Source organism: Equus quagga, chromosome 11 (assembly GCF_021613505.1).
Source record: "Equus quagga isolate Etosha38 chromosome 11, UCLA_HA_Equagga_1.0, whole genome shotgun sequence".
NCBI lineage: Eukaryota > Metazoa > Chordata > Mammalia > Perissodactyla > Equidae > Equus > Equus quagga.
Window position 1 is genome coordinate 72,126,994 of NC_060277.1, and position 24,536 is coordinate 72,151,529.

Here is a 24,536-nt window from a genome sequence, read left to right on the forward strand (position 1 = left end):
CCCAGGGTTTCCGAGGTTCGGATCCTGGGCGCGGACATGGCACCACTCATCAAGCCATGCTGAGGCGGCGTCCCACGTGCCACAACTAGAAGGACCTACAACTAAAAATATGCAACTATGTACTGGGGGGCTTTGGGGAGAAAAAAGAAAAAAAGAAATCTTTAAAAATGAATAAATAAAATAAAAGACACAGGAGCGGACGAGATACGTGTCAGCCCAAGCATTTAGGATCTCTGTACTCACAGCAGCCCTTTGCACTGCCAACCGCACCTAGGTCTCAAGCAGACTGAAACACGCATGCGCACACCTGCGTCCACAGCGCGCACCTGGGCGGAAGCCGCCTGATTGCGCAGGCGCGGCGTCTGCGGTCGCCATGGAGAGGCGTGGCTCTCCAGGCACTCGGGGCCCGGAGCCGCTGGCTCAGCGGCAGCGGGTCTTGGGTTGCTCCGGGTGCAGGTGGCGGCCCCGCGGGCGGATGGACCGCCTGGGTGGGGCAGGGGCGTCGGGGTACGGCGAAGAGGGCGACGAGGACGAGGAGGAGCGAGAGGGCAGCGCTGCGGGCTCGAAGGGATCCAGACTGCCCCCGATCGCGGGCAGCGCCTCAGAACCGACCACACGGAAGGTGAAGAAGAAGAAGAAGAAAAAGACCAAGGGGTCGCCCAAGGGGCACGGTAAGAGGAGCAGCTAGCGAGGCAGCCTCGGCTCCCGTACCTGAGTTCTTCTCCGAGGACACCCTCCCCACCTCTCACAGAGGCCACATCTACTTGGGGACCACTTCGGACCAGAAACAGAAACTCGCCAGTCCCGAACAGAGCGCCTCCCGCTCCCCACACATACTCCTGATCGCTGCACAGTGATGCCCCAGCTCTACCCATAGAGACGGTCCATGTCCATAGAGACCCCAAATCCTGCGTGGAGAATTCAACGTTCATGGAGACCCGCACCCCACCCAGAGACCCCCACAGATACCCAGTATTGTCCCCACAGAGACTCCCAGCCCCACGCGGCGACTCTTAGCTTTACACAGACACCCATTCAACTTCCTAATCCTTCAGCCAAAACTCGCAGTTCTAAACATCCGGACTTTCCCCACAGAAATCTCATGTCCTCCTACAGAGATCCCCTCATCCTCACAGAGAGACTGTCCCAAATCCAAAGATGTCAAGACACTACATGACAGACACACACACAGAAGTACAGACTCCTGCCCTTCTGCGTAGAGACCCTCCTTGCATCCTCCTGCCTTCCGTGTACCTGCCTGCGGATGCTGTGTAGATACCCAGTAAATACATGTCACATGTCCCTCCCTGCACAGAAATCCTCCCCCCCCCATCCACCAACGCCAGACTTGGACTGCACCCACACCAGTCACTGCTGCATCTTCTTTAATCTCAGCAACACCCCCTACATCCGTATAACCACCAGATAAAACCAGAGCACAGACACGCTGTCAGGCACGCACATTCACAGTCTGCACACACATGCAGATACTCAGTTACACACTCACATGCATAGACCGGTCCCAGACAGCTCCTGTACACATACAACCATACGCACGCAGGTTCTCACTCCAGTCTCTCTCATGGACACTTTACAGACACACACCAACCACCCACAAACCCACAGAGTGCCTACATTTCACCATGCTCCTCTTGTAGAACCTGCCGATTTATGACAAAGGCACTGAGCACCCACTTTATGGAGAGACAGTGCATCAGTGACATGGAATGCACCTGCCCGTGGGTACTGTCTCCACTGTCACCTGTGTGGTCCCCCTCTGGGGCTTTGGCTGTCAGGGAGGTGGTCCTGGAACAGCAGTCCTGACCTCTAGCATGGCTACTTCTGAGTTCAAATTTCTGGGCCTTGGCCCTTTTTGTGCAGAGTTGGCACCACTGGCAATCTGGAGACAGAAGGAGTGGCAGCCTCTCCCATGTCAACCTTCTAGTTTGGGCAAGGAAGCAATGGGAGATCATAATTACTTCTTCAGGTGGAATCATGAAAAAAAGGCAAGAGAACAATCTGGAGTTTAGGTAAAAAACAACAACAACAACAACAAAAACAACCCTGGGGCTGGCTCCGTGGCTGAGTGGTTAAGTTCGTGCACTCCACTGCGGCGGCCCAGGGTTCGGATCCTGGGCACGGACATGGCACCACTTGTCAGGCCACGTTGAGGCGGCATCCCACATCCCACAACTAGAAGGACCTGCAACTAAGATATACAACTGTGTACAGGGGGGGTTTGGGAAGATAAAGCAGAAAACAAAAACAAAAACAAAAAACAACCCTATGTGTGTCTACAACACCAAATTAGGAAATTTATAGTCTTTTTGGCTTAGCTTCTGACTCTAGAAATTACAGTGGCATGTACCTCATACTGTCAGCAGGGGACACCAAATAGATTTCAGGGAGCAGAAAGGCATAAAAACACCAACAGAGGATTTTTTCTTCTTTTTTGAGGGGGACAGGGGCATTTCTCTCTCTTGAAAGATAGAAGGATGAACTGATGAAAGAACCACAACTTGTAGTATTTTATGTGCAGGTTATATAATTCACAAATTCTATTAATATTAAAAAAAAAGTCACTACAAGCCACACAGCAGAAGTATTTCCTGGCTTGGCTTCATATTGCTTTCCACAGTCGGAGTTAGGAAGCATTCCTGTTGTTCTCCATTTCTTCCGTGATAAAGTGTCTAGATTAGGAGTGGAGTCATAGACTCCTAGAACTGGAGGCGAGGACCTTGGTGAGCATGTGAAGAGGTGAGGTGGGGGGCAGCGTGGCATAGTGGAAAGAACAGAGCACTGGGAGTCAGGCCTACATTTAGCTCCTGGCTCTGTCACCTGCTGTGTGACATCAGCAAGCTACTTTTGGAGTCTGTTTCCTCACCTAGAAAATGGAGCTGACCGCCTTTATGCAGAGGACCTGGCTCTTGGTACGCACTCAGCAAATGGTTCCTCCCTCCCCGAAATGACCTGGCAAAAGCATATGGCTGGTGGGTGTGGGCGAGGTTGGTGGGCTTGGCTCCCTGAGCCCTAGGTAAGGAGGGGCCTCCACCCTCCTTACATTTTGGGTGATTTTGGGCATCATCCCAGAGCGGGCTAAGGGCAGGCGTGACCACAAATGCTAACGCTGCTCATCTGCTCAGCAGACAAACATCAGAGTCGAGGCCTGAAGACTCAGCAGCTGTCTTCATCCTTTCATGGCATCTTAAGTCCCAGCAAAGATCACGACCCAAGGCAAGAGCACAGACAGGACAAAGATGAAAACAGGCTCATCCCTTCTTACTCCTCCACTGTAAGTCTCTCCCACTTTGCCGAGATAGAGGAGAACCTCTCCAAGCAGATCAACGAGAGTCTGCGTTGGGATGGGATCCTCGCTGACCCGGAGGCAGAGAGAGAAAGGATTCGTGTATATAAGCTGAACCGCAGGAGGCGGTACTGGAATTTGGCCCTCAAGGGCTTCCCCTCTGAGCCCTGTGCTGACGAGACCCCCGAGAACTTACCCTACCTCTCAGACAAAGACAGCAGCACGAGCAGCAGGCAGCCCTCCTTAAAAGCCAAGGGCCCTCATCACTGCTTTGAAGGAAGCCTTACTCCAAAGCTTCTAGACTCTGATTAGACTCTGCCCCGGGCGAAAATCCACCCATGACACTGGCGAGCTTATCGCTTATCCTGACCACAAGTTTATGTTAAAAAGAAGAATAATAAACGGAAATCAGACCTACATCCGAGGGAAGCAGATATCTGGTCTGTGGGTGGTCAACCTCTCCTTTCAACAAGATGCCTTCACTGCCCAGGAGAGCCACAGTTCCTTAAGAACGTAAGCAGTTTAATGAACGAAATTCTTTTCAGAGTTTCCTTTGTCTCAGATAAGCGGCCATCTCTTTGTTATTTAATTTCTCATCATAGTTAGATGTCTATAGTCTGCCCCCGCAAAAAAGACAAAGTGTGTACGTTATGTCAATTCTAAATCTTAAACTGATTTTATGTGTAAAACTCCTCACACAAACTTCTGTAGGCCCAAGGAAAATGCCCCAAGTATCCTGGAGACTTTAAAAAAATTTTTTTTTTTAAAATACAATATACTCCCTGCCCTCATGTAGCCTTTAAAATAAGTGAGTTCTGGAACTTCATTGCTGGGAAGTTATCATGAAAAGTCTCAAAAGGAATACTGCTTCTCTTATAAATGTAGTCCTCCCCTAATTGCCCAAGATGGCATTTTAAGCAAAATTCTGGAACATTAAAAATGCCCTACTGTACCATTTGTCCTAAATTAATATTCCTCTCTTCTGCAAATATTTGGTGAGTGAGGGCTGTGTATTGTCTCAGTTTGGGTTCTCCCGGAAGCAGACCCTGAAACAAGGCTTCACAAGCAAGTAGATTATTTGGGAGATGAAGGAAAGATCAATGGAGGGGATATAGGAAAGGGGAGCCAGCTAATCCAGGGGACACTGTTAAGCCTGCTTCCATCCTGGGCAACTGGGGCTTAATCCCACAGGGAACCCCTGTCAGAACTATCCCACCTGAAGGGGAGGGAGCTGGGGTATTTATACTCCCCAGAGGCATTGGCTTGGAGCTGGCCTGGGAAGGTGTTGATTTTCTGGCATTTTCAGCCTGCCATTTGTGGGCTTAGAGGCCCACCTCAGTGGGGGACGGAATTCGCCCTCAGGCACAAAGATGCAGACTGAAAGGTCCAGGGTTGGGGGGTGTCTGGGGTGGCATCAGCTACCTGTGTACCACACCATGCAGGGCTCGAGAGGGATGGATTGGAAGGTTAAGATGAGGCCCCTCTCCTCCAAGGAGTTGACATGTTTCAGAGAAGGCAAGATATGCTGGGTACACAGAAGAACCAAGACAAGACATCATACAAAGCTTGTTTGATAGTTAAGCGAAAGTAGGCATCTTGGTCCCTACCAGCCCCCAGCTGAGAGAGCAGCCCCTCTTCTCACCTTCCTTAAAAGGCCGGTTACAGAGTGTTCACATTTTGCCCATGGTACCCTGGCAAAATACACTGAAGGGACTTTTGACAGAGCCCTCTCCTCCCCTGGAGAGGAAGTTAGCAGTCGGGCTGGCAGGGGCTGGAAGCAGTCAGGAGTGGCTCCCCCATGCCGAGGCCAGGCCTGTCCTCCACTGCCCAGGTTGTGGAGCACCCATGGAATCCAGCAGAGGGGACCAAGGCTTTGGTGTGGCTGGGTGGTGGGGGGAGATGGGAAAGGTGCCACTGCTCAGCCCAAGGACCTTCCCTAATGCCCCAGGGCTCAAGGTAATGACAGCCCAGGCTGGAGCAGCCAGGCTGGCATCTCCTGTGCCCCCTGGATCAACCATAGTGGCTGGGGGTGCCATGTGTGGAGGAGCTGAGGGCTCACCAGCCTCGGGATGCCTTGGTGGCTTTGCCTTATCTTCCATGAGGGGGTGAGTGGGAGTGGGGGTGGCCTGTGGTCATCTTTCTGCCCTGAGTTATGCTGGGATAGCGGTTAAAATTATGAGCTTTGACAGTGGAGCTGAATTTATTCTTTCCCATCACATGCTAGCCATATTATCCCAGGCGGATTGCTTAACCTCTCTGAGCCTTAGTCACCACATCTGAAAACAGGGATGCAGATCTCTCCCCAGTGTGTGGGAATCAAATGCAGCAATTATGTAAAGGCTTTAGCATGGCACCTGGCCCCTAGGAAGCACTCCATCTATTGTAAGAGTTTTGAGCAAGGTTGTCTTAGGTTGGGGTGGCTCCACAGCCACTGGAGAGACTGTTCTGGGGGATGGTGTAGAGGTCACCTCATCAAAGGGTGAACTTCACAAAGACACGTGGCTTCAGTGGCTGGCAGATAGATATAATTCAAACAAAGCACAAAAAGTTCAGGGGTCTGGAGCAAGAGGAATGAAGCAAGGGTCTCAAGGTCTGGTGTTCTGGGGTGGGGGCTTTGGGCCAAACAAGAAAGTGCCTACTTGTAGCCTAGAACCAAATGAGAGTCTGTGCTTAAGATGTAAATAGAGGAAGCAGGTGGGCAGGGAATAGAAAACCCAATGAAAACTGGCTTACTGATTAAAGGGAGTGATTATAAAGCCAACAGTCCAGGGTTGGCTGTGGCTTCAGGCATGGCTGGACCTAGGAGGTCACACTGTGTCATTAAATTTGTATCTCTCTCCATATCTTGCCTCTGCCTCCCCTATATTAGCTTCATGTTCAGGCAGGTTCTCATAACAGGATGGCAAAGATAGCCACTGATATCCTTATAGTTCTTTGAAAAAAAGAGTCACTCCTATGTCCCTATCCAGGGTCTCTGTCAATCCCAGAGAAGGTCTCTGGCCTGGCACAAGTCATAAGCCCATCACTGGACTAATCACAGCGGCCAAGGACATAGAGTATTTGACGGCTACACAGACCCAGGGTATGGTGGGGAAGTGGGGGGCGGGCAGGGGCAACCCCACTGGACACGTATACTGAACAGATTGTTCTAGAATCTATGTAAACCTGTATGGAATACAGTGATTCCCTAGAGATGCCAAGTAGACAGAGGTTTGTCCATTACCCTCCAGATGAAGAAAGATTCGTGTTTTAAAGGCCCGGACCAAGGGTCCTGGGGGTGGATTGCCCAGCGTGAGTTAATCTGAGCTAGCCTGGATTGACTGCACGCTTGTCTCCAGAACTGTAGACCCTTGGCCGGGAATCTACTATGGGATCTTTTAACTAAAGGTGAACAGTGTTGTGTCACCATGGGTCCATGTGTTGTTTTTGAGCAGTATCAGGCGGTCAGCACTGTTCAATAATAATAATTGTGTTGATGATTTGCACCTGATTTTGGTAGAGCCTGGGGGTGGGTTTCTACTTTTAAGGCTGATCACATAGCTAGAATGTGCCCACGTGATCAGCCCACTATAAGACACTCCCACCATGAGTAGACGCTGGGCTTCCACGCCAGCAGCGGTTGGAGGCATGGGAACAGAATGCTCCCGTGTGAGCCTCGTGAACATCCACCATGGGTGCTGCAGGAGGACATTCCATTCCAAGGGTGTTCCATTCCAAGGATGCAACAACTTCCCTGTGGATTGGTGTGGTGGATGTCCCCCAGTGATCTCTGCCTCCCCTTGAGTATGGGCTGAAACTGTTGACTCTTGCTAATGAATAGAATGTGGCAAAAGCGATGGAATGTCACTTCCAGGTGGGGTTGTGAAAAGAGACTGTGTTCGGGGAAGGAGGGAAGGACGGCCAGGTGGAGCACGGGTGGAGGAAGCATGAACAGGGCCGTGAAACTCTTCTGTGTGGTCCTGTAATGGCGGACGTTAAGCATTTGTTCAAGCCCGGAGAACGTCTCACACCAACACTGACTCCTAACGTAAGCTATGGACTTTTATTAATAATAATGAATCCATATTAGCCCACCAGTCGTAGCAAATGTACCACACTAATACAAGGTATTAATAATAGGGGAAATGGGGGGGAGTACTGAGGGGGTATATGGGAAATTTCTGTACTTTCCCCTCAATTTTTCTGTAAAACCTAAAACTGCCCTCAAATTAAAGTCTATTAGTTAAAAGACAGTGAGAGAGACTATGGCTTCCATCTGGCAGGCACTCTTTCTCTCTCTCCCTCTCTCTGGGCTCCTGCTCTGGGGGAAGCCAGCTAACGTGTGGTGGGCCACCCGAGGAAAGGCCTGTATGGCAGGGAATTGATGTCTCTGGCCAACAGCCAGCGAGGACCTGAGGCCTCCCAACAGCCGCATGAGTGCGCTTGGAAGCAGGTCTCCCCCAGTTAAGCCCTGAGGTGACCAAAGCCCTGAGTGACACCTCGATGACAGCCTGTGAGAGACCCTAAGCCAGAGGCACCCAGCCAACCAACACCCAGATTTCTGACCCACCGAAACTGTGAGATAATCAAGTTGTTTTAAGCCACTAAATCTGGGGTAATTTTGTTCCTCAGCAACAGCTAAGGCCTGTTCCTCACCATCAGCTGTGCTTTTCAGCAAGCCGCCTCACTCTTGATCCGAGGAGTGGAAAACCCGAAACCCAGCCCTCTCTTGAGGAAAATCCGGGCACCACAGACGCCCGTTGCCAGTGCTCAGAGGAGGTTTAAATTTGTTTTTAGAAATGATGCTGTGTCCTATAGGGTTGAGGGGGCCACTGGGTGAGTTAAGTGCTAGAGAAGACTGAATGGTTTCTGCTGGTTATGCTTATGCATGGAGCTGTTTATAGTTATTTATATTTTCGTGGTATGTGTTTTGTGTCTAGCCCCCCACCTTGTAATTATTAGATTTTAGGTCTTTTTTTTTTTTGAGGAAGATTAGCCCTGAGCTAACATCTGCTGCCAATCCTCCTCTTTTTGCTGAGGAAGACTGGCCCTGAGCTAACATCTGTGCCCATTTTCCTCTACTTTATATGTGGGACGCCCACCACAGCATGGCTTGACAAGTGGTGGCATGTCTGCACCCGGGATCCGAACCGGCGAACCCTGGGCCACTGAAGTGGAACGTGTGCACTTAACTTCTGCACCACCGGGCAGGCCCCCAGGTCATTTTATAGCCTGTAAGTTCATCTATCTCACTTGTCCCTCAGTCACTATGTTCCCTGGGCAGTGGGAATTATTATCTCCATTTGACAATGGAGGCTTAGAGAAAAGCTCTAAGGTCTCCAGTTGTCGTTTGAGGAAATGTTTATCAAGCAACTGCTAAGTTTGCACTTGCTAATTGCTGCCAGAATGCTGAGGATAACAGTCTCCAACAATCAGCTCCTCGCCTGTCCAGGCGTGGCGTTAGGCACTTACCGTACATAATTTCATGTCATCTCTACCACAATATTTGAGGTGTGAGGGTGTTGTGATACCATCCACATACAAGGAAACAGGCACAGATTGGGAAAGTGACTTGCCCAGGGTCACACAGGGATGAAGGGGAGGAGCTGGGATGTCATGTGCGGGTCTGGCTGGTTCCAGAAATGCAGCTCTTTATTACTACGCTAAGGTGCCTCAGACAGGCTCCCAGAGCAGGTGGGGGCCAAGCCACACACACTCCTGGAACTCAACCACAACTGAAAGAGATGGATGAAGACAGCACGAGGGGCTTGTCCGCAGGGCCTGTGGCTGAAGCAGGGTGGGGGTGTCGTGGGACGGACAGAGTTGCTCCTGGGAACTGTGGCTGACAGAGAAGCTTCCTGGGGACAAGAGGCCTGGGGAGGCAGAAATCTCACCAGCTGGGCTCCAGAGGCCCCCTGGGGTGACGGGAAAACTCTCGGGCCTCCTGGCCACACTGTGTGCCTGTTCATGGTCAAATCCAGCCTTTGAGACTATTGACACATCCACCTCTGACCATCACTGGGAAGGGATTGGGAAGGGTCCCACCTCACTCAACCATCCTCACCAGTTACAAACCCCAAGGCCAGCACTCCAGCCTGCAGGCAAGGCTACTGCCCATGCCTTGGCGCTGAAGATGGTGCCTAAGGCCTCGCTGCTCAAAATGTGGGCCAGAGACCAACAGCACCAACTGGACCTGGAGCTTGTTAGAACTCTCTTGCTGGCCGAGTCTCAGGCCCCACCCCAGACCTCCTAAATCAGAACCTGTAGTTTAACAAGATCCTCAGGTAGCTCATGCATGTGTTAACATTTGAGAAGCTCTGGTTGTTGGAGGACGATTCCTCCCAGGTCTGTCAGGTGTCTGCGCATCTTGTGAGGAGAGGCGCCTTCGTTCCAGACTCCTGAAGGATGTTGGTATGACAAACGGCTTTCGAAGATAGAGACTACCTCCCTCCAGAGCATGGGGCAGATTCGCTTACTGCTTATTGCAGAAGATTCCAGGTCCTGAGCCCAGAGTTCCTCTCCTGTGACACAACCCCTTATGTTCCAGCGCCACATGGCCCTCTTCACAGCCCTCTGCGGGGGTTGGGCTCTGGAAACCAGCACAAATGCTAAGGCTCTAGCTATTGCTGTGACTAAGAAACCGTCCTTCGTCTCTGACCCCAGAGTCTCATGTCTCCAGCTTACACCCCTGCAAATGTGTCAGCTAACTCGTTAGCTGCAAATACGGTAAAATCGGACTCGTCACAGCTCTTGACCTTGGTTTCTCTACACTTGAATCACCAGAAAGCTGTGTAGTGTTCTATACTCAGGTTTTACTTTTCAGATTATACAGGAAATGCATAGGTATTACAGACAAATCAGAAAATACAGATAAGCAAACAAGTGTTTACAAACACCTAATAGTCCCACCATCCAGAGAGAGCCAGCCTCACCTGCTTGGTATCCATCCTCCCAGTCTTCTATTCATGTGTCCACATACAGGAAAACAAAATTAATGAGGTAATGATACATATGTTGTCTTTTAGTGGGTCTCTCAAAAATATGGCATGAACGTCTTTCCAAGTCACTAAATTGACATCCACATCATCCTTTGCAATGCTTGCTTAGCATTTCATTGTGTAGACTGTTTATTCCATCCCTATCTGTGGACATTTACTTGGTTTTCTATTTTTTGGCTATTCTAAACAACTTTGCAAGGAACATCCTTATATGCACATTTTAGTGCAATTTTCCAGTGCTTTGGGTACATTCTTGGAAGTGAAATTACAAGCCAAAAGATAATTAAAACAATAAGCACTTGCATAGCTTTTAACTCATGCCAGGTACTGTTCTAAGCACTTTGCGAGTATTAACTCACTTAATCCTCACAACGTCTCTATGAGAAAATAACTCTTGTTATCTCTCTTTTACAGAGAGTTTAAGGGACTTCTCAAGGTCAAACAGCTAATAAATGATGGAGCTAGGATTTGAACCCAGGCAGTTTGGTGAGGGGGTCCAGAATATGCCCCTCCAAAATATGCCACTTTGGCATAAGGATTATTTCGAGCTGAAGGCAATTGAGAATTAATAGATGCAGGAAAAGTCCTCTGCTCTCCCCTTATCTGCTTAAAATCAGGGCATAAATTTCCCCTTCTGAAAGTGGCATAGATGTGCCCCCCCTCTCCTGTACCGGAGTGAGGAGAGTGAGTCACCACCAGAGATGGAGAGCCAGCACCAAGATGAGTCTGCGTAAACAGATCTTACTAAAATCATCCTCATCTTCCATTAGTTTCCCCGATATATTTCCTAGTCACTTTCCTGCAATTTATTGGCCCTAGAAGCCCAAACCCACTTTCCTTTGTCTAGTCACTTCTCAATTTATCACCCTTTGTTAAAATGATATATATAAGCTTCCAAGTCTAACCACTTTGTGTTTTCACTTCTTTTCTGTCAAGCCCTCATGCTCATAAAAATACTAACATCAATAAAATTTGTATGCCTTTTCTCCTGGTTATCGGTCTGTTGTCATTTTAATTCACAGGCATTGTTCATTGAACCTAAGAGGGTAGAGGAAAAGTTTTTTCCCTCCCCTGCACCGGCTGCAGAGTCTGTGTGTACTCATAGCACTATGCGTAAGTGCCTATTTTAAATGCCCTTCTTGCTTTTCCCAAGATTCAAATAGAAAATGGTATTGCAAAAATATATGGATCTTTGCTTTCGCATCCCTTATATAGATACAGGCGGTGGTAAAGTCATCTTAGAGCTTAGTGCCAGGAAAAAGTCCTGTCTTCAGGGGCTCACGGCCTTATACTAGATCTTGTCACACAGGCTGCTTTTCTTTTGGGCCTTGCTTGTAAGGAGGCTCAGGACTAAGCTTTGTTCTCAGTTGTAGCAGCTCCTGGTCTGAGTTCTGGGGAAGCGCCCCTCCACTCCCACCCCTTCGCTATTTGGCCTTTACCCTGGGTTTAGTGCCTGTGTCACATAGAGGGCATCTTTTATTGTAGGCATCCCCACCCCCTTTTGAAAATAAGTGGGTACAAATAAATACATGAAAAGAGTGAAAGAACTCATTTAAACTAACTTTGCAGAGCCCCATTGCTTTGTAAGAACTTCTCCAGGTTGAGAAAGTAGTGTGCTGGCATTCAGAACATCCTGTTAATTGTGCTTGCCAGCTTAATTACCCAAACAAAGCCCCAGAGCTCTTAGAGAAAAGCAATGGTTTGTAATTACCAGCAATTGGTTTGACACATCCAAGACCCTTCCATTATCATTCTGAAAAAGAAACCAGCAAACATAAAGAACAGAAACCTCCCCCTAAAAAAAAAAAAATCCCCCTCACGCTCTGATGACTTGATTCAACGCCTACGTTGTTGGGAGGTTAAAAACGGTGTTTATAGTGCTGGCGTCTAAAAGCAATGTGTTCCCTTAGTTTAGTCTGTTCTTACCAGTATCAAAAACTGCAGTTCTCCAGAAAATTAGCAATGGGTTCTCTCCTCAAGAAGTATCAGCGATTTTTATTTTTGCTAATATCTGTTTTCTGATTTTTTTTAAATGAGCACTTAGTTGGGTCCTAGAAACACTATTAAAGATATACTTTTTTCTACTTTTTATAATGGAAAATTTCAAATATATACGAGGTAAACATAGCACAAGGAAACCCCAGGTACCCATCACCTAGTTTCTAGAATTTTCAACATTCCACCATTCCTGTTTCATCTATATCTCCATCCGCTCCCCACCCCTCAACTGTTCTCATTTCTTATGCTTTTCTTTTCTTTGAGGCAAAAATTACATTCGAATGCACAATGTAAGCTTTGTGCAGTTTTGACAAAGTCCATACCCATGTAACCACCCCATCATGATATAAATCATTAGAGATTAGAGATGGAAATAGCTCTAAAGAAAGTTCCCTCTCGTCCCTCCCAGTTGTCCACACCACACACTTGCCTAGGCAATCACTATTCTTAATTTTTTCAACTCAGATTAGTTTCACCTGTGTTAGAAGCTCATGTATGTGAAATCATACAGTATGTAATTTTTGGTGACTGTCAGCATTATGTCTAGGAGATTCATCCTAAATGTTGCATGTATCAGTGATTTACTCCTTTTTTTTGCTAAGTGGTATTCCATTGTATGAATATACACCACAGTTGATCACCTGATACACCTGTTGATGGGAGAACATTTTGGTCACTTCAACAGATCACAATTGTGGATAAAGGCGTCATGGACATTCTTATATACAGGCCTCTTGTGCACCTGTGTTTCCATCTCTCTGGGATAAGTATCTAGTGGTATTTCGTTGTGGTTTTAATTTGCATTTCCCCATATCTAAGATATTGAACACTTATTCATGTGCTTATTTCCCACCCATCTATCTTCCTTTATGAAGTGTCTGTTCAGATCTCTTGCCCATTTTTAATAGTGTTGTTTGTCTTTTTAATGTTGACTTGTGGGAGCTGTTTATATATTCTGGATATAAGTCCTTTGTCAGATGTGAATTTTTTCTCCTTTGACTTACCTTTTATTTTCTTAATGGAGCCTTTCAAGAACAGAAGTTTATATATATAGTTTGCTTTGGTTTTTTTTTTCCAGATATTCTGTTTCATTTTGTTTCAGTTTGGTAAGATAAGTTTTTAAAAGGAGTTTGTCCCATTTTTTTTAAAAAAGATTTTATTTTTTCTTTTTCTCCCCAAGGCCCCCCGGTACATAGTTGTATACTTTTAGTTGTGGGTCCTTCTAGTTGTGGCATGTGGGATGCCGCCTCAGCATGGCTTCATGAGCGGTGCCATGTCCGCACCCAGGATTCAAACTGGTGAAGCCCTGGGCTGCCAAAGCAGAGCACACAAACTTAACTACTTGGCCATGGGGCCGGCCCCGGAATTTGTCCATTTTATCTAAGGTGTTAAATTTATTGGCATAAATTTGTTCCTAATATTACCTTATGATACTTTTGATGCCTGTAAGATCTCTCTTCAATCATGATATTGGTAATTTGTAATTTCTGTTTATTTCTTAATCAATCGAGCTGAGGTTTATCAACTTTTTCAAAGAATCCAATTTTTGCTTTTAAAAATTTCACAATTATTTATCTATTTCATCAATAGGAATCTTTATTATTTCCTTCTTCCTCTGACTGGCGGTTTAACTTGGTCATCTTTTTCTAGTGTCTTCAGGTGGAAATCGCCAGAAGGGGGTGATAGGGGTGGGAGCTGCTCCCTGCAGTTACTAATAGTTGGGGTTACTTCAGGGCCCCCTTTTTGTTCTTTTAGCCTTCCAACACCTGTGTGATCACCTCTCTGTATGAAATCTCCTCTGCTGGAAGTATCTACTATGGTTCTGGTTTTCCTGACTGGACGCCAATTGTTATGCATATGGACCAGCATTTCATAGAGTGCATCCCAAAAAACGATAGTCCTATGAAATGCTTGTGGGTTCTCTGGTCCAATGAGTTTGGAAAATGCTACACACTAGATCTTCCCTTTTGAAGATTCTCAATGCACATGACCATATTAAAGGCTACAGTAGATTATTATACAGCAAATATTTACTCCTTCTCCCCACATCTATGGGGAAGTATGTGTCCCTGACCTGTTGATGTCAGGTTTGGCCATGCAACTCGCTTTGACCAGTAAAACCTGGGTGGAAGTAACAGGGTGCCAATTCCTAGTGTAGACCTTAAGAGGTATTGGGTATTTCTAGTTGCTCCTCTGGGAGCTTTTGATGTCTTCCATGAGAAGAATGTGCCCCAGGTAACCTCACCAGCCTGCTTCAGAGACAAGTGGAACATAGCTGATCCCAACACCTAGCCTTGGGCAGAACAGAACTGCCCCTCAGACCTATAGGCTTGTGAGCGTTGTGTCTGCAGGCACATGGCACTGCTGTACGCCACTGCGACTTGGTGGTGGTTGTTATGTGGCAAAAGCTGATTAATACAAGGGTTCCAAGAACCTGCAGCAAACATATTTATCATTGTTCAGCTTTTCATTTCCCCAAACTTATTTGATCATAGAACCTTATTTTATTCCATGGAAAGCACTTTGGGAAATAGTGATATAAACAAACCACTTGATATTGATTATACCCCAAAATAAAATTATTAGAATTTCATTTTGAAAAGAGGCATTCCTTGCAATAGGATTCATTACCTAATCAATAGAGTGATTCATTTCTGGGAAGTATACCAAAAAGGCATCCTAAGATTGATCACATTATGATTAATTACACCTACTGCTGTTTCTCTTGAGGGCACCAAGGTAATCTGATAGAAAGGTTGGGAGAAGTGAATCATTAGCTTCAACACACTTTTGCCTCTCTCTCCACACACATACACACACGCACACACACATTATAGCTTTAATCTTATATGCTTTAAATATTTTTCCATCAAAACCTTGGAACTGCTGATTAGCTCCTTCACTTTATGGAAAATTTACACCATATAACCTAATTGGCAAGATTAGCCCTCATGGTCATCCCAATCAGCCAAATTACATTTAACTTCTATTAAAAAGAGACTGGCTTTTTAAATTATTATTTATAAGAATGATAATATGCATTCCTGGGACACCTTTATTTCTGAGTCATAGCTCAGAGACTGCCAGGTAAGGCACGGAGCTTTGCCGTGAACTGGATGCTGGAATGCAATAAGACACCTTCCCTTTCAATATTCCTTACCAACTCTCCCTTCGCTTTGCCCAAAGGGACTTTTCCTCCGGGAAGACAATAGTCTCAGATTGAAGACATGTGGGTCTTAAACGAAAAGTGTCATCACTCCAACTGCCTCACTTTATGAGATATTGGAAGTGAGGATCCCCACCACAGGCCAACCTTGCTCCCACCGCCATGACAGGATTACGTGTGGGACGCCCACAGACACGAAGCCTGCAGTGGGGCCCTGGTGCCAGACACCAATGTTTCTAACTGTCCCTTTGTCTCGTACCTAGAGGTTTTTCCAGCTCAGAGCAACATACCACAATAAAATTAAGGATGAGTTAGACTAAGGTATGTATTTCTTCTGCAAAGCGGGAGAAAGGCAATTTGAAAGGGGAGGTGGGAAGGGACTGGCTTGACATTGCTGCTCACACATGCATTTTCAGGACAGATCAGTTTTAGGAAAGAATACACACTGAATCTGGGAACAAATTCCTTAAAACTGTGCCCAGGGACCCCTTGGAAAATCTTCTTGTGCCCCCAGGGGAACACACCTCAATCAAAAGTATTATACTATTAAAATACAATCATGTTTTAAAATTTCTCAAGATGAGGAGCCATTTTGCTCTTTTTTTTTTTGCTGAGGAAGATTCACCCTGAGCTAACATCAGTGCCAGATCTTCCTCTATTTTGTATGTGGGTCACCGCCTCAGCATGGCTGCCAACGAGTCGTGTAGTTCTGCACCTGGGAATAGAACCCAGGCCACCAAAGCGGAGCACACCGAACTCAACCACTAGGCCACAGGGCCAGCCCCTTTTGCTCATTTTTCTTAACCAATCATCATAGTTTTATTTTTATTTATTTTTTAGATTTTTAAATTTTTTTCCTTTTTCTCCCCAAAGCCCCCAGGTACATAGCTGTATATTTTACTTGTGAGTCCTTCTAGATGTGGCATGTGGGACGCTGCCTCAGCGTGGTTTGACGAGTGGTGCCATGTCCGGGCCCAGGATTCAAACCGACGAAACACTGGGCCGCCTGCAGCGGAGCGCGTGAACTTAACCACTCGGCCACGGGGCCAGCCCCCCATCATAGTTTTATTTTTTAAAAAAGAGAAGCATCTCTAAGTTTTGGGGGGGTTTTAGGTAATTTATTATTAAATGAAGAAGTCACAAAGCAAAATGGAGTGGGACAGATGTCAAAGATAAATTTAAAAAACAGTTTTTGTCAAATACTATTCTGGATTTCCTAAGATTAGAAAGAAGAAAAGCATCAAATGAAAACATACTCATTCTTTTTAAAAGGTCTGTGAATTAAAAAGAAAACAATTTTTTCTCTGAAAATACAAATCATCCTAATCACATAAAAGACATAATTTAAGAGTCGGAGGAAAAAAAGACTTTTTACTTAACAGGTAAACTGTGTCTCCCCCACACGCTTAGGAATGTGTGTTTGTAACTAGTGAGTTTTAAGAGTCGTTGCATCCCCCTTGTAGACTAACGTGAATCCACCATCGACTGAGCCGTTCGATCCACCCTCGAGTGTCCCATGACGTCTTCCCACGCTTGCTTTTCTGCATCTTTCAGTAAAGCAGGTTTGGAGAAAAAGAAAGGATTTGAAAGAACTGTGTTGGTTCCCTAGTGAATAACTTCACAAAGCAACCCTGCTTTTCCATTCGCATGACACCTTCCCCGCCTCTCACTTCTACTTACTTTACTGATGTATTTTGGATCCTCTCCACATCTAGAATGATTTGCCTGAACTTAACCCAATCCCCTAAAACAGAAAGGTCCCCCGTGGACAGCTCAAAACACTGCTGTCTTGTAAGACCGAGCTCCCCGCTTCTCTCTCTTGCCATACTGCCCACAAGACTGTTCTGAGCTCATTCAAGTGTCCCCATGGGGCCAGGGCAGAACCTTGGGAATTCTCTTAACATAACTTAAAAATTGCATTTACCACTCGTCCTAAATGACAAGATTATGAAATCAGAGAGAAAAATCCATTTTTATCAATAAATGTCACATAACTTGCTCTTCTAAACACAGGAAGCATTTGTTGCTCTGCCTGATGACTGAGGAGACTGTGGGGTCCCAGAGTGCCCCCTCGAGGGGTCCCTGCTGAGCTTCACCCTGGCGAACTGAGGACTAGCGAGCTGACTGCAGGCTCGACCCAGGGGATGTGTCCCGTCAGTTAGGCGCTCGACAGACTGACTGAACACTATTAAACCAAAAGAGGGTAGCAGACAGTCTGGCTCTCCAGGACTCCAATGAGCAACTTTAAAGGAGAGACTATCATCACAGCCACTCTCCATGGAACAAAAGTCCCTGCTGTGGCTCGAGGGTACCCACAGAGCTATCGCTTCGACTTTCCAGACAGACGGAAGCCCTCAATAGAAACCGGGGGATGCAGCCGGAGTCCCAGCTTACAACACACTGGACACAATGTGGGTCTATTCAGGGGAAATACCCACAGCTTGTTCTCTCCAGCGTTGGAAGAGAAGCAGCCAGCTGCCACTTTCTTCACTCAAAACCCACAGGGATTGACAGGAGGAATTAAGGGCTGGGGAGAGGCAGGGCGGGCAGATGGCTGAAGTCCAGGGGCAGCCGGGCCACCTCGCCCTCACCACCCAGCCTCGCCCCTGCTTCTGTGGCCTGTTCCGCTGAATTCACAAAGTTTCTTCAGCTCACACCCAACGCCACGATTGTTGCCTACCCTAAAATGAACACTTAAAAGAAGCGTGCACCATCACGACAGCACCCAGGTTTTGGAGCTTGACTTGTGACGGACATCATTCCCGATTCTGAATTCACCTTTGCTCCACCTGAGGGGGCAGACTGCCTGCTTTCTGGCCTAGACCTGAGGCTCTGGCAGAACCCCTCTGCAGTGCTGACACAATCAAAGTCTTCAGAGCAGCTCACCAGGGTCCCTGGAGAGGGCCATCCTGAGGAACCAGATCACCAGAAGCATCTCCATCCACCTCCTCCCAAACGGCATCAAGTCCTAGGAGTGGCCATGGGTTCCCATCGTGAGTGAAACCCCCCTCGCGGAATCCCAAAAAACGTTCTTCCTAAGCATTTTCTAAAATACCATTTCTCTCAAAAGGGCCCTCTGCCGTGTTTTGCCTTGTGAAAAAATAGGAAAGTATGTGGAAACTCCAAAATACATAGGAGAGTTACACAAGCCTGTGGAGACATTACTAGATGCCAAGGGTGCGAGGCGCTCGGCCAGAGACCAACCGGTGGAAGGAACCAGAACTGGGGCCATTGCTCCCAAACTCGGCCATCAGTTGACCCGACCCTCCTGAAAAGGTGAGAACAGGTGAACCTTTTCCTTTCTTTTTTTTTTTTTTTTTTTTTTAAGTCATCTTATACTGCAGCTTGGGGTTTTTCGATATCATGAAAAAGACTGAGAGAATTCCAAGAGTATTGGTTAACAGGAAATGGAAATGGAAATGGAAATAAAAAATGGAATGGAACTCATCTCTCCACAGATTGAACCCACATGGGTGTCACAGCTTACAGAATTAGCACCACTTCGGTAGCAGTGAAGACACCCGCGACTGAAATTTCTTAAAACTCACTTTTTCCATCCCAGAGATTTTTCCACGCTCTTCCTCAGAGAAACTGACCAGTGGAAGAAGACTCTCCCCTCCCCCTCCCTTTCCAATTGTGGCCATTTTCCTTTTGCTCTAGTTGACTTTTTATTTTCTCATCAAATTGAGACTTTGGGGGAAACTATGCAGCAGCAAACTAGAAACATACTCCTTTTAAAAACAATTTGAAAAATTGTATAAAACCAAATTTTCTCCGTAATTCTAAGACACCACGACATTTTTTTCTTCCCTGGGCTGGGCTGAGAGGTATCTCTGGGTCAGACTCCTCGGGGGCCAGAATCACACGCGAGGGCAGCAGTGGCCCACCCGGACCAGGGCGGCAGAAGAGCTGGTCCAACCCCACCAGCCCGTTCAAGTCAGCACTCATCCGAGAGGTAATCGCCACCCACGAACTCCGTGGCTTCGAGCTCCACGCTGGACAGGAACCGCCTCAGCATCTTGCGACAGTTGTAATCCAGGGTGGTAGTGTAGACGGTCTTGGGGTACTTGGGGTAGACGATGGTGGTGCTGAGGAAGCGCATGGGCTTGTGGCGGGGCTCGAAGCGCACCTCCGCCTTATAGTTGCGCCACGTGCAATTGGGGATGCAGGTGACCGTCTGGCTGCAGGAGGCCACTGCCAGGCCCAGGGGCAGGTGGACATCGTCAATGAAGTGCCGCTCCGAGTCATACTTGACCGAGGAAGTGTACCTGGGTGGGAGACATATGGCGGCATGAACCCGCTCCTCTGAGCTTGGGGCACCGGAGTCCCTACTGCGACCTTGACCCTGTCGTGGGGTGCAAACCTCGAGATGACATGCGGCTACTCTAGTCAGAAGCAGCACAGAGCTGACAAAGCACTTCCTGTGTGGTCCTATTCTAAGCACTTTACTTCCAGGATCTCATTTAATTGTCCCAACGACACCGGGAGAGGAAATCGAGGTGCAGAGGGTAAGGTCACAGCGAGGGTGGGCAGTGGGACGGGGATTTAAATGCAGCTGTGCAGTTGGACAAGCTTACCCTGCACGCGTGGCTCCGCACTGCAGGCAGCAGCCCCTGGAATCTACGCCCATTTACTGAAGCTATGAGAGCTTGGTCAGTACTAACATTCTCCAAGCCTCAGTTTCCTCCTTCTGTAAAAGATGCCCGATAATAACTGGGCAGAGTGCTAACATACAGCAAGCACAGTTGGTGGAAATTACCATGTAACGAGGTGGAGTCTTCTGCTCCACTAGGGGTGAAGGGTCTCTCTGTCCCCTGCTCTTTAATGAGAGGATGAAGGAACCCAGAAATCCTGAATGCTGGCTCTGAAAGCTTGGTGATACCAAGTACTAGTACTTGGTCCACCTTGACCTTCAGACTGGAGACCCCTCAAATCCAGGGACTCCGAGATCTGACCTTATCAATCAAAGCCAATTACAACCTTCATTTCCATAAAATAAATTAACATTCATGTTCCTCAGCAGCCACTTTACTTTTTTTCAGTCCTTTGATAATTTGGGAGTCAATTTTTTTTTTTATGTAAGCAAAGTATTAGTTCATTTTACTGCATAAGTATGGCAACCTCACAAGTACTAAAATGTGTGCGAGCGTCACAAATAAACATGTCTAACAGCACTGCCCCCACCTGCACCCACCCACGGGTCAGGGAGCAAGAATCGGCATTCCTTCAATGAGTCGGATGGAAACAGCTCTTCTCCTTGGACGAGCAGTTAAGAGGCTGGTGGAAGCTAATGTCATGAAGTCATGTCCTCATTTTGTTCAAAAGACAAGTTCCTCAGGAATAAAGGGCTGACCTGCTCACCTCCAAACTGGGGAGCCTCCTTTGTTCCACGTCAAAGGGCCCTTTGTGTTAAGGCAACTGAAACTCCAGCTATGAAACCACCAGACACCAAAAGTAAAATTCCTTCCTCTAAACAGACACATCTTTAGCAGAGCCTCTCAGTGAATCTCTGCCCCAGATAATCCTGCATGGGATGAATTCCCAAAGGAAGAACGGGACTTGCCTGGTGAATTTACAAAGGACAGAAGCTTACAGCGCCTTGAAGCACGGGTGGGCATGGAGCGGGGGTGGGCAAGTGGGGGGAGCAGCTTCTAGAAAGAGGAATCACTTTATAACAAAATCTTAAACATCTGATGGCCGTGATACATGAAGTGCAGAAAGCAAGTTGCAGGATGTTATGTATAACATGATCTCATGTTTATTTTAAAAACTGCGTCTATATGTTTAATTGGTTAGAATGGAGAAAAAATCAGAAAGAGTACCAACCAAACTATGAGTAGTCTTTGGCACACTTTTGCGATTAACTAATTTTTTTTAATAACAAACATTAATTTCTGGAATAAAAAATAAAATAAAATCAGGGCCCGCTGTATTTACCTCACTTCTGTCGGCGGTAAAGGGTCAAACTCCACTCCTTCGCCAAAGGACAGGGGGCACAGCCGCGGCGAGCAGGCGGAGGCCGAGGCGTGGGGCAGAGATGCTGGATTCTGCGAGGATGGAGAATGCGGTCAGACCACAGGCCTGCGGATGTATCCCCCACAGAAGGGCCTGTCTCTGAGCCTCCAGCTGATGGGCCCAGCTGTGACTTGTGTCCCCCTCCCAGGAATAATACCAGAGAAGGGCTGACCCACAGCATGGGAAGAGCACTGGACAGGGAGCCAAGAGGTCTGGGTTCGAATCCCAGGTCTGTCATGAATGTGCTATGTGCCTTCACCTGGCACACCCTCTGACCTTATCTGCACACCAAGGGGGTGTCCCCTTCCACCTCGCAGGTTTTGTGAGAGGATGAAAAGAGGAAACAAAGGCGAGCCCAGCGTCACGACCGTGGCCAGGCCCCGCGGTGGCTGCACCATCCTGCAGCAGGGCGGTGAGAAACCCTCAATGAACTGGGGCGTCACTAACCAGAACCCTCAATTATGTGCCCCCAAGCCTGTCATTGTCTCAGGAACACTTTAGAAAAGGCCAAAACAAAAAAATTCCAGCAGGGATTTTTTTGCACTGAAGATGCAGTCTGACTTCCCACACTTCCTCTGCCTCTGGGGCTGCCAGGTCAACACCCAACCAAGGTGCAGGAAGCCACAAATTCAAGGCGAGGTGAACACCACAGAGTTCTCCAGGTCACCTTCACCACCCAGAAACTCGAAGAACCAGAGCACAGCATTCCCAGAGGCTAAGTGGCTTCCAGCCAGGTCACAGCTTAGACTCAGCAAGTGGCCTGAGGAAGAGCGGGCTCCATCCCACACACAGGTGCTCGCCTCCAGCTGAGTTGCCTGCAATCGGGGCTTCTGTGCTAAGCGTGAAAAGACGAACAGAGAGCAGCCCTTTGGGCTCCTGGGTTTACTGGGGAATCTGTCATGTTCTTTGCCTAATTTGAGAGAAGGATCCACACTTGGCACAGGGTGTGGAAGTGGCAGTCCGATTCCACATCCTCTGGGACAGCGAAGGAAGCAGACATTTCTAGAAGGTTGGCTCTAACACTCTTATCATGTTACCAGCACACGGCGTCAAATGGGGGTGTTGAGTGGAACTACAAAAGCCAAAAGGGACCGGGGTAGGTCAGGGAGAGGGAGAGGGTCCTGAGGGTCCAGCTCCCAAAGCTGGGTGGAGAGTTTAGTAAGCCCCGGCTGGGGGAGGGGCTGTGGTTGAGAACCTGGGTCAGTGGATGCTGGGAGGGGTATGGTCGCTGCAGAGCTTCTGGAATTAGCCCCCAAATAGTGACAGTGGCTCTGCTCTCCCCTAGCTCTCTGGCTGCCAATCACTCCCCAACTAGGGGCACCTTCCAGGCAGTCCTGGGGGCTGCAGGATGACACAGCCACCAAGGGCACTCTCCAACAGTGGTGCTACAGCCTTCTGCCAGGTATCCACACGAACACTCTGATCTCTTGCCCCTGCCTTCTCTGATCCCCCATCTCTGCCCACCCAAGAGACACTCTCTGAGCACCCACCTTGCTCCAGGTGCAGGCCGGGGTTGGGGCAGCAGGAGTTATAATAGCCACTGGGGAAAGCAGATGAAGCCACGGACTCAAGCATGGCTCTGGGAAGCATCAAGGAAGGCTTCCCAGAGGAGGTGACAAGGTGGGTATTGAACGGCCAGCGGTGCTTTGACAGGTGGAAAAGCCCCCAGGTGTTGGGAGAAGTAGGAGGGGATGGGCTGGGAGGGAGAAGACATGTCAGGTGGAGGGAGCAGCAGCAGAGGCACCAGCATGGGTATCCGCCTGTGGTCAGGGGGTGGGGAAGATGGGGCTAGAATGGGCCAGACCCAGAGGGCACTGCAGGCCAGCTGAAGCAAGCGCTGCCTTCCCGCGGAAGCGAGAAAGTGCAGGACGGCCAGAGACAGGGTCAGTGGATCAAGAACTCCCTGAACCATGGAAGCTTCCCTGCGGGTCCCTCAGGAGCAGCCTTGCACTGACTACTTCCCCGCAGGGGAGGGCTCACCCCGCCCCCAGGGGAGGGCGCCCTGAGAGCCCCTTTGAGCTTTGCCTGGAGGCAGGATGTGGCCTCCCCGAGCTCTAGGTAAAGGCACCACCCAAGCGATTCCGCGGCAGGAGAGGCCCGCGCGGAGTTTTGTCTTAAAAAAAATAATTCTAAAATAAAATAAAAGGATTCATTTTTGAAAGCTTCCACCCACCTAAAGGCCTCCCACTTATCATGTGCCAGGCACCGCTTAGGTGACAGGACAAGGGGGGCCACGCAGAGGCTCATGAGGTGACCCTTCTCAAAAGGTCTCCTCCAAGGCCACGAACGCGGTCCCCAAAGGCTGGCCCCGCTGGCTTTCTGAATCGGGGAGCTCGGCCGCGTTCCCGCGCGGGGCCAGGCGCGGGGAAAGCCCCTGGGAGCCGCCGCCGGCGGGGGGAAGCCCGGGGAGGCTGGTTCCCTCTCGGCGTCCCGGGATCCCCTCCAACCCCCGTCCCCCCCCCCCCATCCTGGGCAGGAATGTGGCCGAACCGCAGCCTGGCAGCCCCGGGGGCGCCACCCCGAAGGGAGGCGGCGGCGGCTCGCCTCTCCCGGGGCTCCCGCGCCTCCCAGGCGATGACAATTTTCCAGCCACCGGCTCCAGCTGGCCGGGCTCTGCAGCGCTCCCGCCCCGGGCTCCCGGCGAGGGCCACGCCGTCCCGGCGGGCGGGTGGCGGCGCCGACAGCGCGCCCCGAGCGGGCCGGTACGACCGGCGGGGGGTCTCCGGGCCCGGCCACGGGGGGATGGGAGGGCAGGGCTCAGAGCGGGGCCACTCACCGGAGCCGCGGGGGTCGCCGCCGCGTCAGGCTCCAGAGCCCCGGGGGCCGGCGCGCGCTCCCCGCCGCCTGCGCCGCCCGCGGCCGCCGCAAGCCCCCAGTGGCTGGGGCTGGGGCTGGGGGGCAGCCCCGAGTCCGGACTGTCCAGGACGCCGTCGCCCTTCTTCTTCGTGTCCACGAGCTCGGGCACATCCTGCAGGCTCAGGCGGCCCACCATGGCTGCGCGCCGGGGCCCGGGCGGGCGGGCGGGCGAGCGAGGGGCGCGAGGGGCGCAGACGCGGGCCGGGCCGCTGCCCGCCGG

General features: G+C 49.1%; 2 protein-coding genes across 2 annotated transcripts; one reads left to right on the forward strand and one right to left on the reverse strand.

Annotated features, from left to right (window-relative positions):
• The first annotated feature begins 373 nt into the window (after window positions 1–373).
• LIAT1 (ligand of ATE1) lies at window positions 374–4,213 on the forward strand. Its single transcript, XM_046676294.1, has 2 exons — window positions 374–671; window positions 3,147–4,213. Exons 1-2 carry the CDS (start codon window positions 374–376, stop codon window positions 3,614–3,616), a joined length of 768 nt encoding a protein of 255 aa, XP_046532250.1. The 3' UTR covers window positions 3,617–4,213.
• A 12,339-nt stretch (window positions 4,214–16,552) lies between these two features.
• RFLNB (refilin B) lies at window positions 16,553–24,530 on the reverse strand. The gene is made up of 3 exons (XM_046676941.1): window positions 24,237–24,530; window positions 21,383–21,492; window positions 16,553–19,713 (listed from the first exon to the last, which is right to left on the reverse strand). The coding sequence occupies exons 1-3, from the start codon at window positions 24,450–24,452 to the stop codon at window positions 19,383–19,385; spliced, it is 657 nt and encodes a 218-aa protein (XP_046532897.1). The 5' UTR covers window positions 24,453–24,530; the 3' UTR covers window positions 16,553–19,382.
• Between the last annotated feature and the right edge of the window lie 6 nt (window positions 24,531–24,536).